The sequence below is a fragment of the Bubalus bubalis genome, chromosome 14 (genome assembly GCF_019923935.1).
Source record: "Bubalus bubalis isolate 160015118507 breed Murrah chromosome 14, NDDB_SH_1, whole genome shotgun sequence".
Lineage (NCBI taxonomy): Eukaryota > Metazoa > Chordata > Mammalia > Artiodactyla > Bovidae > Bubalus > Bubalus bubalis.
The window spans coordinates 16556747-16573781 of NC_059170.1; the positions used below are offsets into that span (position 1 = coordinate 16556747).

The following is a 17035-nucleotide window of genomic DNA, read 5'->3' on the forward strand; positions in this document are numbered from 1 at the left end:
AGGGCCCTGATTCAACCAATAAGACTGCCAATTCTGTTTACCACCCACAGGCCTGAAGATAAAACTAAGGGGTTGGCAGTTGTGATTGATGCTAGGAAACAGCCCCCACATCCCGGTCTGGTCAGTGCCCTGCAGGCCACCCAGGTGAGTGGAAGTGGACAGCCTCAGCCTACCAAGTTTTAGAAGCACTGGAGGCCTTTGGATATTCACAGATCCTGGGGATGCTCAGAGCTAGGACTGGGACCCCAGGCAGGGAACCTTAGTTGTAGATAATAGAAACCCCAGCCCAGGGGATTTCCCTGGTGGTCCAGTGGGTAAGACTCTGTATTTCCGCTGCAGGGGGCTTGGGTTCGTTTCCTGTTTGGGGAACTAAGATCCCACATGCCGTGCAGCGAAAGAAACCCCAACCCAAACATGCTTAAAGACAAAGGTCATTCATTGGTTGATGTGACTCAGTCTGGAAATTAAATCCAGCCTCAAGTATGACTTGATTTGGGGGCTCAGATATTGTCCCCAGGATCTGGTTTCTCTCCCCATTTCTGGCTCCATTCCTCCGGGAGAGTGCCATTATCAGCCAGGTCCCACTCTTTTGGCTGTGTGGTCCCCACCGTCTCTAATTTCATATGATCTGTCATTTAAATCCAAAAGAAAAGAGCAATTCTTTTCCCAGAAGTCCCAGCAAAAGCTTTCTTGAGGAACTTCTTAGCCCCCATTGGCTCAGGTGTCCATCCATCAGTCAGCCTCTGTGGTCAGGGCACTGTGGTACACTGATTGGCTGAGGTTTAGCTCACGTACATCTCACCAGCTGAGAATGGGCAGGGAGGAGATTCGTAACTCACCAGTACAGGCAGCAGCATAAATGGAACTTTGGGATAAGCTCACCTTGTGGTCTGACCTCCACCCCATCTCCTCCTATTTTTCCCTTTACGGATAGGGAAACTGAGACCCAGAGGGGGCGGGGCACCCAGAAAGTTTGCAACCCAGCTTGAACCTGCTGTTCCCTTGACTTCCGATGACTCCCAATAAATCATTTGACTCATCCTCCAAATAAGGATCCCAGCCCTCCCTTCCATGTGGATCCCAGGCATGCGGAACCCTTACCCCTGTCCCCGTGGCCCATTTGCCCGCATCTTAGAGGGGAGGCTCGGTGAGGGCCTAGGCAGATCAGCTCTGAAATGGTTCTCTCTGACAGGCGCTGGTCCCAGCCTCCATCCGTGCCATGCTCTTCCTGGGGGAGAAGGAGGCAGCTCTCCAGCTGGAGGCATTACCTGACATCCAGGTAAGGGGAAGGCAGCATCGGTTGAGGTGCAGAGGAGTTGGGCTTGCGCTGAGCTGGGGTGAAGAATGGTGGCCCTGGAATAATAGAGTGCAAGTCAATTAGATATGAGGCCTGGATGCTACAAGGCTCCTGCCCAGCCCCCATGGTGTGCAAGTGTGCTCAGTCACGTCTGATTCTGACCTCATGGACTGTAGCCTGTCAGGCTCCTCTGTCCATGGAATTCTCCAGGCAAGAATACTGGAATGGGTTGCCATTTCCTCCTCCAGGGGATCTTCCCGACTCAGGGATTGAACCTGTGTGCCCTACATTGGCAGGCAGATTCTTTACCACTCAACCACCAGGGGTGCCTACAGATTTCTTGGGGAGTCACTGGTTCCCCAAGTACTGATTAAGTGGTTCTGGGTTGGGCCTGGGATTCTGCATTCTAGCATGTTCTTAAAGTGCTGCTGGGACTGCTGGTCCGTGGAGCACACTTGAAAAACCAGGGATGAAAAATGGGCTCCAGAACTCCACAGAATTCTCCCCATCCCAAGCTTAGGTATCTGGAGCTGTTTATACTATAAACCTCAAGCTTCACTACCTGGGAGAAGCAGTCAACTAGTCCCTGCTCCACATCTTAGCGGGTACTGTTAGGATTTGGCGACTTTTCTCAACATCCCCAAGAACATCTTCATGGGTCTCCAGAAAATGGTACAGGACTGCAGAGGAGTTGCACGACAAGGGTCAGCTTTAATCGGTTTGTGTGATTGCCTGGACAACTGTGCTGGAAAGAGCCCAGCTCAGAGGGAAGGAGTGCCATGATTGATTAATGATGTCTGCCTCCATCACAGGCTAGGAGAGTGGCAGTATGAGCGCTGTTTATTTGCTATTCCTTACACAGGGTCTGGTTCTCAACTTTGATTTATCAGAGTTTCCAGAGAAAATTCTTTGCCCAGAAAGCAACTCTTAAAGCCAGGGACAGTCTTACCCATGGGAGGTGGAGAAATGCTGGGGCATGGATCTGGGCAGGACCTTCTCATACATTGGTCTCTACATTGAGTTCCTTCTTCAGAATGACGTGTTTTTTTTTTTGTTTTTTGTTTTTTGTTTTGGTCTGCAGGTAGAAGTGCTGACCTCACTGAAGGCCCTGAGCCACCACGTGGACCCCAGCCAGCTCCCTACGGCCTTGGAAGGCCCCTTCCCCTACTGTCATGGCGAGTGGGTGCAATTCTTCCAGGTGTCTATCATCACAGCCTTTACCCCACACCCTCATCCCTTCTCTTTCTCCATTCTCTATCCCGTTCCATGGATCCACCTGAGCTTATCTGGTTCAAAAACAGTCATTCAACAAACGCTGATAATGAGGGTGCAGAGTGGAGTGAAGAAGAGCTCAGGCTCTGGGGCCTGAAGGCCTGGCTGCCACCCCCAGCTCTACTGTGTGATCTTGGGGAAGTTATACGCCTTCTCTGAGCCCTTTTCCTCAATGACAGAATGGGGGTTAGGAAGAGTACCTCCTCCTGGGGCTAGTGTGAGACTTGAGTTAAGGTGGGTAAAGAGCTTAGAAGAAAGGGTGTCTGCCACATGCTAAGTGAGTGATACCCGCAAATACATTTATAGGCATCTGTTTTGTGGATGCACACATCTCAGGGAACTCGGGGTCTGGTGGGGGAGGCAGGCATGCTCCCTCCTGTAAGAGAGAGGAAGTAAGGAAACTGCCAAGGGTCTGCTGCTTTCCCATGTGACCTCAGTCCCTACTCACCCCAACCCTGCAAGGGGGCATCTCATGCCTGGTTTAGCACATGAGGATGCACAGGATGGGCACGACTTCTGCAACAACACAAAGGTGCTTATGGGCTTAAGCCACTCAAGGACCAGTGCTGAGAGCCAGCCCTGGGCTTTCTCTAGCCCAGGGCAGCTCGACTTCAGCACTATTCCTACTTGGAGCTGGATAATTCATGTTGGGGGTGAGCTGTTTGCACACTGTCACACGATTAGTACCAGCCCTGGACCCTACCCACTCTGATGATAACTTCCTCCAAATGATGACAACCAAAAATGTCTCCAGACATCGCCCTGTGTCCCTTGGCATGGGAGACCATCCCCACAGAGAACCACCGGTCTCTAGTCTCATATGGCCGTTTGCTTGCTTGCTTTTGGCCTGCGCTCTTCTTTTTAATTGGATCTATTTTCAAACAGACCATACGTTCAAAATTCAATTAGTACAGAAGGGTATAAACTGAAAAATCTCTTACCCTACTCGTCCCACAGGCTCCCAGTTCCCCTCTCCAGAGATCTCCAGTTCATCCAGGGGCTTTTAAACTATATTTTTGCTTTAATGCCTTCCCTTTAAATAGAATCTTACCTATAGATCCAGCCTATAGAGGCTTCCCCGGTCGTTCAAATGGTAAAGAATCTGCCTGTAGTGCAGGAGACCTGGGTTCGATCACTGGGTCAGGAATATCCCCTGGAGAAAGGAATGGCAGCCCGCTTCAGTATTCTTGCCTGGAGAATCCCAAAGAGAGAGGAGCCTGGTGGGCTACAGTCCATGGGGTCGCAAAGAGTTGTACACGACTGAGCAATTAGCATTTTCACTTTCATAAAGCTGATAATGAAGATAATTAAGGATGCTATTCTAAGTGCCTGGCACAAATAAGCCCATTTAGTCTTCACACAAGTCTCTAAGGCAGGAACTACTGTGCTCCCATTTTACAGAGGAAGTGGAGGCACAGAGAGGTTAAGAAACTTGCCCAAGACCTCACAGCTAGCAAGTGGTAAAGCCAGGCTGAAGTGGGACCCAGAGAGGATGGCCTCCAACCCTGCCATCTACACCCCTCCTACTGTTCCCTTCCCCACCATATCCCCAGTGGCCTGGGAGTAGGTCAGACCTGTCCTCTGTCTTTTCACCTCTCATTTCCATCATGAGTGGTTCTCAAACTGTGTCCCTGGACCAGTAGCATCAGCCTCACCTGGGAACCTGTTAGAAATGCACACTCTCATGACCCACCGCAGAGAAACTAAACCAGAAACTTGGTAGGAGGGCTCAACAGCCTGGATTTTTTAAAAAATAATTCTCTTGATATGGACCATTTTAAGATTCTTTATTGAATTTGTTACAGTATTTCTTCTAGTTTACGTTCCGGTTTTTTGGCCAAGAGGCATGTAGAATCTTAGCTCCCCGACCAAGGATCAGACAGACCTGCATCCCCCACATTGGAAGGCGAAGTCTTAACCACTGGCCCACCAGGGAAGTCCTGCAGCCTGGATTTTAACTGGCTTTCCAGGCGATTCTGATAAAGCTAATGTTTGAGAACCACCAGCCTGCATGTCCTCCTGGTGGGTGGAGGGGAGCGGCGTCCTCTTTGAAGGCTGACACCCCCACTCTGGGCCTCCGGCGTCCTCTTTGAAGGCTGACACCCCCACTCTGGGCCTCCTGTCCTGCAGAAGCTGGATCCTTTCCTTGTTGACCTTCGCCAGGCCTCCTGCCTGCTAAAGGCTTCCATCAAGGAGTTCGAGAAGGGTGAGCCCCCTGGAGGGGTACAGGTGAGCCAGGGGCCAGAAGTGGGGAAACCACAACACACCCCCGATTCCATGGACTAGGGGCTCAGTGAAGGGGCTTTGTTTTCATTCATTCATTCAGCTGATGTTTATTGGGCAGTTAATATGTGTCACGCCCTGGAGACCCAGCCTGGGGCAGATCAACTTGTCCCTGCCTTCATGGGTGTGCATGGCCTGCACACTCCATGGCCTGCAGTGTGAGAGGTCATTAAAAAAAAAGTAGACAGAAATGGACATGTCACTACAAGTGATGCTAAAGGCTATGAAAGTAAGATTGAGAATAATGGGGAAGAAGGGTATTAAAGCTGAGCCTTGAAGGATGAGATGGAACCCTGGGAACAGGAACGGGACTGTGCTCCAGGTAGAGGGCAATCATGTTCAAAGGCCCTGAGGCGGGGCTGTGCTTGGTATATTTGAACAAGAAGGCCAGTGTGGAACAAAGTAAGGGAAAGGGAGGAGACCTTCTGGGTCCACAGCTGTATCAGGGAGAAGCTGGGTTGGGATTTGATTCTAAATGGGAAGGGAAGCCGCTGGAGAGTTCTAAGCAGCAGTGGGATGATCATATGGGCCCTTTGAGATCTATCTGGTTGCCATACAGAGAACAGTCTGCAGGGGGAGCCAGGGTGCTATGGGGAAATCAGCAGAGCCCTGGGATGGGTGTCCCAGTAAGAGATGATGGTGCTTGGACCAGTGAGGTTGCCATGGTGATGAGAGGAAGGTTGGTTTGAGGAGATGTTTTAGAGATAGAAAGGATGGACTTTCCGTAAGACCTTGAATGCCCAACTGGGGGAGTCAGGTAGGATCAGGGTGTGGGGAGCCCTGGAAGGTTATAGAAGGAGAGTGGGAATTGAGCCTTAGGCTACTTCCCAACCCTGGCAGGAGGCCTCCAGGTGTCTGAGCAAGTCCAAGGAGCTGATGGAGGCAGTGCTAAGGGACCCAGGCCTGATGAGCCTCCAGCGGGAAGGCGGAGCCACCCTGGCCAGGCTGAGACAGGAGGGCAGCAGGCTGAACTTCAACCCGGACGTCAGGTACAGGCACCAGGCTTTTCCTCCCCAACCACATTATGTTCCCTGGGCTGGGACTCAGAGCTGGGGCCTCTTTGCTGAGGGGTCACATAGGGTGGGCTCCGAGGATGTACAGGACGGGGTGTTTGCAGTGCCCATATTCCGAGCTGAGGCTTGTACCTCGGCAAGTCCCTTCTCTGTGGTCTTCCTAAGCCCAGACATTGGAGGACAAGCTCCCCCGCTTCCGGTCACCATCATAGACCAAGCACTATCTCTGACCTAAACCCTGGAATGAGTGCCTTCAAGAGCTTGTCTCTTATTCCTCATAAGATTACATGAGGCCTGCCTCCTCCTATTTGGCTGATGGATGCTGAGGCTGAGCGAAGAGAAGTAAGAGCCAGGCCACGTGAGCACTAACCCCCGAACTGCCCTGCCTGCCCTGGCAGGGGCCTGAGAGAACTTCATGGTGTGTTAAGGTCCAGAACCAGAGAGCAAACAGTGCACATTCCTAGAAAGTACCAATTTTCTTAAAGTTAGGGATGGGGTGGGGTGCAAATCAGCAATTAAATCAGCCAGCAATTGTAAAAATTTTGTCTCTGTTAGAAGGAGCACAATTACAAAGTTTGCATAAGCTTCCAAGAACGTTTTGTTTATTTAACCAACCTCAAACAGCACTTAGTATGAGCACAGCATTGTTCTAAGGGCCTCGAGAATGTTAACGTGTTTAATTCCCACCCACAAAGTGGATCCTAGTACCGTCCTCATTTTACAGTGGAAGAGCCTGGAGCTCTGAGAGAGGATAAATGACTTGCCAAGGTCACACAGCCAGGACATGAACCCAGGCAGCCTGACCCAGAGTCTTGAACACACCACCCTGAGCTGCGCCCACAGACAGATTCATGCAGATGCGAGCGCTGGGCAGCGGCTCCTGGAGGTGCCCTGTCCCTCACATGGCCTGGTGGGGCTGGCACTGCCTTTCCCAGCACGCCCCTGCCTGCCTGTTTGAGCTCCGGGGCCCCTTTGGTTCGCCATAGGCCTGTCCAGATCGCTGGCCACCAGCAGCTCCACCAGGGGGCACTGTGGTCCCATGTGAGCCACTCTGCGCGTTGGTTCTGCAGCTCCTGCCTGTCCCCCAACTTCCTCCCTCCCTTTGCCAGACAGCCTGGCATTTTCCATCCTGTTCACTCACCCGGGGCGTTCACCCATTCCGTGGAAGGGCAGTGACCCGTGGGAAGCTGCGGTCAGATGAGGCTCCCTCCAGGAAAATGGACTCTCCTTCCCTCTCCTTTTTTACCTTTTCCTTCCAAAGGATCGCTAGGGCAGAGGAGGGCGCAACCACCTTGTGAGGTGGGTTCTGTTACCCTACTTGTTATAGCTGAAGAAACGGAGACCAGAAAGGGTGAGGAATTTGCATAAGCTCCTATTACTGGAAGGTAGCAGGCCTGGGGTGTGAACCCAGATCTGTCCACCTCGGTTCCTACCTTCCTAGGGAAAGACAGGGTCATTTGCTTTCCTGCTGTGGCCTCTGGTCCTCCCAGTCCCACGGAAGGCCGAGGCTGAGACCCAGAGAGGTGTGGGGACCCACCCAAGGTTACACAGCAAGTCAGCAGCTGAAGCACCCAGGCCAAGGCCACAGTGTTGGAGGGAGTTAGGGAGGCAGGTCTATGCTGGGCAGGAGTGCAGGGAGTGGGGGGCAAGGGATCAACATCTTGGGTTTTCGCTCACCCTCCGTGGCCTCCCAGGAGCCATCTGGCAGAAGCTGCCGCCCTGTACAGCCTTGTGGATGAGCAGCTGCACGTCCTGGCCACTGTGTCCAACCACCTCCTGAGAAGGCTGGAGCTCCGTGTCCGTCTGGGCCGCCTGGAAGCTGCCATCCACCAGGTGAGAGAGGGGAAGGAGGAGACTGGCCCAGGAACCTGAGGGTGGAGGTGGGGCTCCTGCCGCTCCAGGCCCCGCCCCAGCCAGGCGTTTTGCTCTGGTATAAAGATACCAGGTTGGCACTTCTTGGAGAGCCAGGTAGGGGTTCTTGGAGCACACGACATGCACTCCATAAGTGTGCTTGGTGGCTGAGGACATAACTCGAGATGCTACATTTTTTATATATGTATATAATTTTGTATATTTATTTATTTCTGGCTGTGCTAGGTCTTCATTGCTGTGCGGGTTTTTCTCTAGTTGTGGTGAGCGGGAGCTACTCTCTAGTTACGACGCACCGGCGTCTCGTGATGGTGGCTTCTCTTGTTGCTGGCTCTAGGTTTGCCGGGCTCAGTAGCTGCAACTCCTGGGCTCTAAAGCACAGGCTCATTAGTCGTCGTGCACAGGCTTTATTGCTCCGAAGCACGTGGGATCTTCCCCAACCAGGGATCAAACCTGTGTCTCCTGCATTGGCAGGCAGGTTCTTTACTGGTGAGCCATCAGGGAAGCCCCCCAGAAGCTGCATTTCTTAAATACCAGCTTTGTCCCAAGCCCTGGGCTGGAGCCTTTGTGACCATCACCACTTTTCAGCCTCATCCCTTACTAGCGACACAGGGAAGACTTTAGGATTTTGCCTACTTGCTGATGAGGAAACGGGGTCTGGGAGACGTTATGTCGCCTGCCGCTGTCGTACACCTGGGGATCTGATCCTGGAGCCCACACCGGGCACCATCCTGTCCAACTGCCGGTGCCTAGAGCCACCACATCCCTGCATGCTCGGGGTCGTGGAGCACAGGGTGCCCGGAGCCAGACGGCCTGGGTTCCAGTACCGGCTCCAGCGCTTAGTAGTGGTGTGATCTAGACAAGGTACTTAACTATTCAGTGCCTAGATTTCCTCATCTGTTAAATGGGGGATGAAATTAGTGGCCACACGGGGCTTTGTGAGGATAAAGTAGGTGAGTTTGTGCCCTTTAAGACACCCCAGAATACGAACAGGACTCATGGGATCGAGAGCCATTTTACCCCATCTGTCCCTCATTGAATCCTCATGTCTCCAGAATTGGGGTGGGGGGTGTTTCAGGCCAGGTCAGTGGGCCCCCAAATGACTGAGGACAAGACCTCAGCCTCTCACGAAAGTGGGAGGCTGGCCAAGGGGTGTTTCCTCAGCAGTCCCTCACATCCAAACCTCCCTCCCTGCTCCAGGTCAGCCACTGGATGGAGCAGGAAGGAAGCCGGTGCCTGCAGGTGCTGACCCCCAAGGACGGAAGCTTAGAGACAGTGGAGAAAGCCCACGCAGAGTTCGAGGACTTCTTCCTTCAGGCTGCGGTGTGTTCCTGAGACTGAGGGATGGGATGGGAGCAGATGGAGAGGACCAGGGCAGGGTGGGGGTGGCACTGCTGGGAAAAAGTGTGAGGGTGGGGAAGTACTAGCAAGCTGCTTGAGACAGTGAGGGAAGCAGCTTGGATCACAAAGGGCTCGGCTTAGATATTGTCTCCTCCAGGAAGCCTTCCCTGACTACCAAGTCCAAAGATGACCGGTCTCAGAATCCCTGATGGATTTCTTAAAATACAGATTCCAGAGTCCCACTCTAGCCCTACTAAATCAGCCTGGGAGGCGGGGGGAGTCTGCCTCCTCGATGTGCTGGGCCCTGGGGCCCAGGGCAGTTCAGCCCCTGTTTTAACCCCCAGGGAATTTCCAGGCCATGTTTTTTTTTTTTTTTTTTTTTGGAGGGTGGGTTGGAGGGGCAACAGGGAAATAGTCAGAAGGGGAACACCGTGATGACATAGATAAGAAGCCTCTAACTCAGACTCTGGGGTCAGGGAATTTTTCCAGAAGAAGGTGACAGTAAGTAGAGTCTCAGTGGGCAAAGTAACCCTGGGTTCCCATTTTATAGATGAGGAAACTGAGACTCAGGAAGTCTCATATCTTGGTAGAGAGGCTGGAGCTGAGTGGACACCCTCCCCTCCCCGCTCAGGCCCAGTACCGCCGCGGCCTGGAACTGTGCAAGCAGGCGGCCCAGCTGGCAGCGGCAGCCAGGGCTGGAGAGGCAGGAGGGACCGAGCTCCCGGAGCTGGCAGCCTTTGCCTTCACCCAGCGGGCCTTCCAGGCGAAGCTGACCCACTTCTACATGGCGGCTGAGCGGCAACGCACAGACCTGGAGACACTGCTCCACCTGCACCACTTCTGCAAGAAGGTGAGCCTTCCAGTGTAGGCCTCCCACCCCTGCCCGCCAGCACCTGGGAGGAAGGGTGGGGGCAGGAGTGGCCAGACGCAGCGCTAGGCTCTCTTCATTCCACAGTCATTTCCATAGGAAAGAGAGTTAGCTGCATTTTCTGAAAGGGAAGCAAGGTTTGCAAGATGAAGTTACCCTCCTAAACCAGGTCCAGCTGATCTCTGAACCCGGTTTGTCCCACTACACAGGAGCCTCCCAGGGACACAAACTCTCAGAGGACCCTCGGAAAACATCTGCTTCTTAAGTGATGGGTTTAGGGGCACGTTATTGTCGTTCAGTTGCTCAGTCGTGTCAGAATCTTTGTGACCTCATGGACTGCAGCACGCCAGGCCTCCCTGTCCTTCACCATCTCCCAGAGTTTGCTCAAACTCATGTCCATCGAGTCGGTGATGCCATCCAACCACCTCATCCTCTACGCCCCCTTGTCCTCCTGCCCTCGATCTTTCCCAGCATCAGGGTCTTTTCCAGTCAGTCGGCTCTTTGCATCAGGTGGTCAAAGTATTGGAGCTTCAGCTTTGGCATCAGTCCTTCCAATGAATATTCAGGGTTGATTTCCTTTAGCATTGACTGGTTTGATTTCTTTACTATCCAAGGGACTCTCAAAAGTCTTCTCCAGCACCACAGTTCAAAAGCATCAATTCTTCAGCGTTCAGCCTTCTTTATGGTCCAACTCTCACATCCATACATGACCACTGGAAAAACCATAGCTTTGACTATATGGACCTTTGTCAGCAAAGTGATATCTCTGTTTTTTAATATGCTGTCTAGGTTTGTCATTGCTTTTTGGAGCCTGGGGATTTCTGAGAATCCGATCAGTCATAGACTTTCCCTCCGTATGTAGACCTTTGCAGGCAACTTCATGGGGTGAGAACCAGGCTGAGAACCTTGATCTCGTGCCACCTCTCTGTTGCAGAGCTGGGGCAACAGGAGGAAGAGGGGTAATGCCTCGTGGGTTAAGGATATCTGGAAGCTTCTCTCCTCTGTTTACTAAATTTAGCCAGTTTCAGCCCCATCAACCTTCTCTGGAGAAAGCAAACTAGCTCCAGCACTGAGGCCTTCGCACTGGCTGTTCTCTCAGGCTGGAAAACTTTTCCCCTTGACGGGCTGGCTCCTTGCCTTTGGTAAGTCTCAGCTTGTATGTCCCTTCCTCACAGAGGTCCTGCCTGAGCCCCCAGCTCCTGCCCCACCCGCCCCGTTCTCTCTCATCACCCTGTGCTGATGACTTCATGGGGCTCTTTGCAATCAGCTTATCCTGTGGCTCCATCACCTGCTCGCCTCGCCCTTATCTGTCACTGTGAGCTGGGCTCCCCCAGCAGGGACCAGGTCCGACTGGGTCCTGGTTCTATCACGGTGCCCAGGGCAGGGTTAGCACCCAGAGGAGGCTCAGTAATTGGTTGTGTGAATGGAGGAAGAGTGAGGAGTCTGGTGGAGGGAGAAGGGCTGGGGGGCATGCTGGAGCCCAGAGTCTTTCGGAGGTCATACAAGACAGGAGGGGATGGCCTTAACCTTCATTCCCACCTGGCCTGTCTCTCGGCGTTCAGCCTGGGTGTTCAGCCCTGTTCTCCTCTCTGGCTTTGAATTTTAATCCGCACAATAAGCAGTGGGGCAAGATGGTTTCTGAGGTGCTGTCCACCTCTGTCTGGCTTGGCCTGGAATATCTGGTCCCAGACAGACAGACAGCCGGACGGCTCAGTGCTGGGCTCAGCCCCAGATGGAGAGCGTGCGGGCGGCAGCTTTGGCACTAAATAATAATAACACGATTGTACCGCTAAGGGAGATTTATGGAGCCCTTTCCCAGCCATGAGCTCAGTGTGCTTCCGCGAATATGAAGCCATTTATCTACAGACAAGTTCCTTTAATCCGCGGAAGGATGGTTTCCTCAGAGAAAATGGTTCTCCAGTCCCCACCGCCTAACGACTCGCTGTCGGCTTCTAAATTAATGGAGAGAAAGATTATGTTTTTCACAAGCTGCTGGAAATGTGTTGGCTCCTTTGCGGCCTGCAGACATTTTATGGGTGACGTGGGGACAGGCAGAATCCCCAAAGGGGGCCTGACCTGAGTGAAGGGGCTTCCAGGCCAGGTCTGGCTGACAGTCTCCCTGTGGAACTGCAAGGGTGTGGCCCCACCTGGGCCAGTTTCTCCTGTTCAAGGAGGTGCTTGCAAGATACCCTCTTGAGGCGGGACAGTTGAATTCAGATCCCAGCTTCTCCCTGACCTGAGGCAAGTGACTTCACGTCTCTGAGCCTCAGTTTCCTCCTCTGTAAAATGGGCCACTGGTTCAGTGAGATCCTACATGAGATGCACAGAGGCTGGCAGATGGTCAGTGGTTCAATCAATATCAGCCAGTCTCCTCCCTCAGCACCACTTATAAGGGATTCATACCCTCCGAGAATCCACATTTTTCAGCTCCCCAATTTTCATGATTAGTTACCACAGCCTCCACTTTACAGAGGGGGAATCTGAGCCCTAGAGAGGGTTGAGTCCTTACTGGTCCCTAAGTCTGGAAGATTGTGCCTAAAGATCTCAGGGGTGCTGGGGATTGTTTCTGGTGGGTCCTTGGGGAAGAAAGAGGAGTATTGTTATCAGCAGCAGCAGCAGAGAGAACCACAGCCATGCTGGGTGGGGAGGGGCCTAACATGGATTGGGCATTTTTATTCTCTCTAGCTAGATTCATTCTTGAAGCCTCCTCTCTGCTCAGAGGGAGTACATCCCTATCCTCACGGAAACCCCACCTCCCTCTTTTCTTGTCTCCCAGGTGACCTGGTTCCACATGGACTGTCAGGACCTGATGGCCCAGCTCAGGCTGGGCAAGGCCCAGAGGACCAGCCCTGGGGACCAGCGCCGTCTCCACCGCTACCTGCAGCGCCTGGCATCCGAGTTTCCTGCCGAGAAGCTCACAGCCATGGGGCTGCAGGTGGCCTCACTGAGCCGGGAGGGCCTGGGCCGGGACCTGTGGGACGAGGCCCAGGCGAGACACGAGGACATCCAGATGCTCCTGAAGAAGGCGCTGGCCCACTGTCCGTGCCCAGCGGGTTCCCCGGCCCACCCCACGTGCCCGGAACTCAGGGGGGTGGCCGCCAAGGACCAGGGCCTGAATGGGGAAGTCACTTCCAAGGGCAGATGGGACCTGCCCCTCCAGGACTCACTGGGTTCAGATCGTTCGCCCAAATCCCGTTGGCCTCCGTGGGCCCCCAGGCGCGGACAGAACAGAAATTTCCAAGCGGCCCCTCCGACCCAGGAAGCTGGCCAGGCTGTTGAGGCTGATGAAGGCAGAACCCCCCATGGGCCCTTGGACCCCACTCCTGAGCGTTTCCTCACCACCCTCTTCTCCTGGCAGCGACTCCCCAGGCAGACTCAGATCCCCCAGTCTGCCGGGGACAGCTTCTCCTCAGAGGGGACAGGCTCACAGACGTCTCTGGAAGACTCGCCCCACACGAGTCCCCCTGCTTCCCTCTAGCTGGGAGTTCCCGTCAATCACACCAGGCTCCTGAGGGCGGGGTGTGGGGAGTGCCTAGGGTGGAGCCCAGCAACAGATGGGGAACCCAGGACGATCCCTCAGAACGTGGCTACTGAGTTTGGCCCATGCTTGGAGGATGAGAGCCCGGCGCCTGCTCCTGGCCCCAGGTAGCTCCGGGAAGCCCGACTCTCACATTCAGAATAGTGAGAGCGCAGGGCAGGGCAGGACATGGGGGAGCGTGGCATTGGCTCCAAAACCCCAGAGGCTCGTCATGGAAAGAGCTGATGGTACATACCTTTCCAGAGGTCTCTGACCTAGGCGGGCCAGATGCCCACCTGGAGTTCTGGGGTGTGCCAGCTTCCCCTTGGAACACGAGGGGCAGAGCTGCCCTCATGATGGAACCCAGGGTGGGGAGATAGGGGAGTGGTTTCTTGTCTTAGGGGCCCACAAGGAAACAAACCCTACACAAGGATTTGAGTGCACATTTCTTTGGCTTTGATCCCAGGAACTACTGGCAAAGGAGCAGGGGGAGTGAGTCTGGGAAGGGAATAAAGGGTATACTGTCAAGGGAATTATCGCGTGTAATTTATTCGCTGGTACCGCTGGCCTCAAGCAAAAAGAATCACCTGCTGGAGGCCAGTTAGTGCACAAAAGAGGGGTAGGGAGGTGGACTGTTTGCCGCGTCTCTGTCACTTGGCTCCTCCAACTGATACGAACATCAGTCTGAAGTTCAAGGAACCCCAGAGAGGACCCCTTCCTTCTCCTGTATCTCTGTCTTCTTCCCCTCCCCAGCACAGGTCCTCAGACCCTACCGTCCACTCTCCCCACCCCCAAGCCCCACCTCTCTCTAGGCACAGCCTCTGGTGTCCAGTGCCATCAGGTTTTGCTGTGGTAGGGAGCCACGTCCCCAGCCAGCAGGTGGTGCGAGGAGACAGTGGGAAAAGACCCAAGAGGCTCTGAGATCAGAGCATCCAGAAGAAAGTGAGCCTTTCACAATGCCTGGAGTGACCCCAGCTGGCGCCTCCCCTGAATTTCATTATCCCAAGAGTGTGCGCCTGTCTGTCCTAGGATGCCTCACCAAGGTGGCCTCTGGTAGCTTAGCCCTGGAATTTTCCTGGCTCTGGGATGAGGGTGGGGTACATGTCCTCCCACAAGATGAGGCTCTAGAAGGAGCTGGGGAGGCAGGACCAGAGAACAAACAGGGTTTCTCAAGAGCCATCTCAGTAGAGAGAGCCACACAAACCTCAATGCCCAAAACGTCTTTGGGCATCTTCCGGGACTCAGGATTCCGTCAAGAGTGGTCTGAGGCCTCTCTGCCTGAGAACCACAAGCAGAGCTGTTCAAAGGCAGTTTCCTAGGGGATTCCACCCCAGATAATCAAAACCAGACCCGTGGGGCGGGGTGGCTGGAACTTGCATTTGTAACCAACTGCTCAGGCAACACAGTGAAGTGTGGGTGTTGTTGGGAGACACCTGGGGCTGAGACCTGAGCCGGTGCCCCCACCCCAACCCCAAGCCAGCTTTGATCTTTCATTCCAATCTCCTGCCTTCTGTCTAGACAGCCCTGAGGATGCAGGAGGCATTTGATTGCCCATCTCCATCCATGCCTGTTGCCTCAGAGGGGGACTGAAGGCTCTTAAAATGCTGTTGCCATAGCAACAGCATCCAGCCAGTGGGGACCACAGGCAGGGAGCCAGGGTACCTGGGGTGTAAGGATGAAAACTGAGTTCTGAGAGGCTACAGCTACTGCTAGGGCTGAGGGGGGCTGAGGAGGGGTATGGATAATCCAGGAAACCTTGGGAGGGAGGGTCTCCAAAGCCATCTCGTACATCCCTCTGTCTCCAAAAAGAACCGAACCCCAACAACGTGTTTATTCACAGCAGCCCAAAGGAGAGAAAGGGGTGCAGAAATGAAATATAGTAATTAATAATAGTAGGGCTTTCTGGTGGCTTGGTAGTAAAGAATCTGCCAGGCAATGCAAGAGACACAGGTTCGATCCCTGGTCTGGGAGGATCCCACATGCCAAGATGTAGCTAAACCGGTACACCATAACTATTGAGCCTGTGCTCTAGAGCCCGGGAACTGCAACCACCAAGCCCTCGTGCTATAGGTACTGAAGTCCGTGTGTCCTAGAGCCCATGATCAGCAACAAGAGAAGCCACCACAATGAGAAGCCCAAGGGCCACAATTAGAGAAAATCCTGCATGCAACAACAAAGACTCCAGCACAGCTAAAAAATAAATAAAAATTTTAAAGATGATTAATAATAATATTAATAGTTAACATTTACTCTGTTTTCTTTGTGCCTGGCTTGGTGCTAAGCCCTTTAAAAGCTTTGCCGGCCTTGTTGAATTTTTCACAACAATCCTACGAAGCTGGTATTGATTTCACCCCATTTTACTGAGGAGGAAACTGAGACTCAGAGAGGTTTGGTGATGCCTTGCCCAGTGTCACACAGCAAGTGGCAAAACTGGGACTCGACACAGCACTGATGCTTCAGACTCATCTTCAGACAAGCTGGGCTGGTTGCTAATTCTGCAGTGACCATGGGCTTTGTCTCTTTAGCAGTCCTGCTGTGCCCGGACACTGCCATGCAGCCAGGGGCTTTGGCTGGGTGGGACTTGGCCCTTTAGGTGGCACTTTCTCTGGTCTCCAAAAGCATCCAAGGCAGCGTGGCTTGGTGGTCCATCACATGGATGGACTGGGTTCCTGCCCAGGCTCCATAAATCACAAGCTGTGAGTCTTTAGCCAGATTATGCCACCTTTCTGTGCTTTGATGTCCTCATCCTTAAAATGAGAATCACAAGACCTCAGAGGCTTGCTGTGAGTATTAAATGAGTTACTATGTGGAAGGTCCTTAGAAAGGCTCCTTAGTAAGTGCTCATTAAGTGATATGTAGTGTTATACTCTGGCACCAAGCAAGCCCAGCCCCTGATTTCATTACCGTACAAATCAGGGAAGAAATTCCTCCAGAGGACGTCAACGGATTCCCAAAGAGTCTTTTGCTCTCTGAATCATGTGGATTCCCTGATTAGTATTCTGGATCCCCAGCTGTCTCCTGAAAGCCAAAGAGAGCTGATTGATTGACTTTGCCCTGATCTGCCCATAGAGGAGGCATGGTATGCCCCTCCACCCCAAAAGATTCTCTACTAATCCTCAAATTCTGTTCTGAGGCTGAGGAGGAGCAATATCTCTCTGATGGCTCTCTTAAGAAAGTTTGCAGCCTGTTCTGGTGGGAAGAAAATGGGGCTGAGGAGGAACCCCAAGTCTGCCAGTGACATGACTGTGATTATCCCAGTGTGATGGGAAACTCGTTGCAAGCTCCAGGAGTGGTGGGCAAGGGCTGGTAGAAGGAGCACAGCCTGGGAGTCAGGGACCTCACGTGACCCTTCCGCCCTGCTGCCTGTTGGCTGCCTTCATGACCCCAGGCAGGTTGCTTCCCCTTTTTGGTCCTCAGTTTACCCCATCTGTCCCATTGGGTCACTGAATGGATAAGGATCTTTCTCGTCTTTGGATCAGAGAGCCCAGCCTTTGAATTCAGGCTTAACTGGTGACTCTGAGTGGATGGCTGCCTCTCAGGTTTCCCCATCTGTCCAGTGGGTGTGTCAAGCCTGC

The 17035-nt window shown here is 53.3% G+C and overlaps 1 protein-coding gene across 1 annotated transcript in view; it reads left to right on the forward strand.

Annotated features, from left to right (window-relative positions):
* The window catches only part of KIAA1755 (KIAA1755 ortholog), a 39077-nt gene extending 25084 nt beyond the window's left edge, over positions 1-13993 (forward strand). The window contains exons 6-14 of the mRNA XM_006051742.4: positions 51-144; positions 1193-1279; positions 2379-2495; positions 4700-4798; positions 5693-5841; positions 7560-7698; positions 8935-9057; positions 9707-9925; positions 12720-13993. Of these exons, the coding sequence (XP_006051804.4) occupies positions 51-144; positions 1193-1279; positions 2379-2495; positions 4700-4798; positions 5693-5841; positions 7560-7698; positions 8935-9057; positions 9707-9925; positions 12720-13421 (1729 nt within the window). The 3' untranslated portion in view covers positions 13422-13993. The remainder of the gene's footprint in view (positions 1-50; positions 145-1192; positions 1280-2378; positions 2496-4699; positions 4799-5692; positions 5842-7559; positions 7699-8934; positions 9058-9706; positions 9926-12719) is intronic.
* Positions 13994-17035: the final 3042 nt, after the last annotated feature.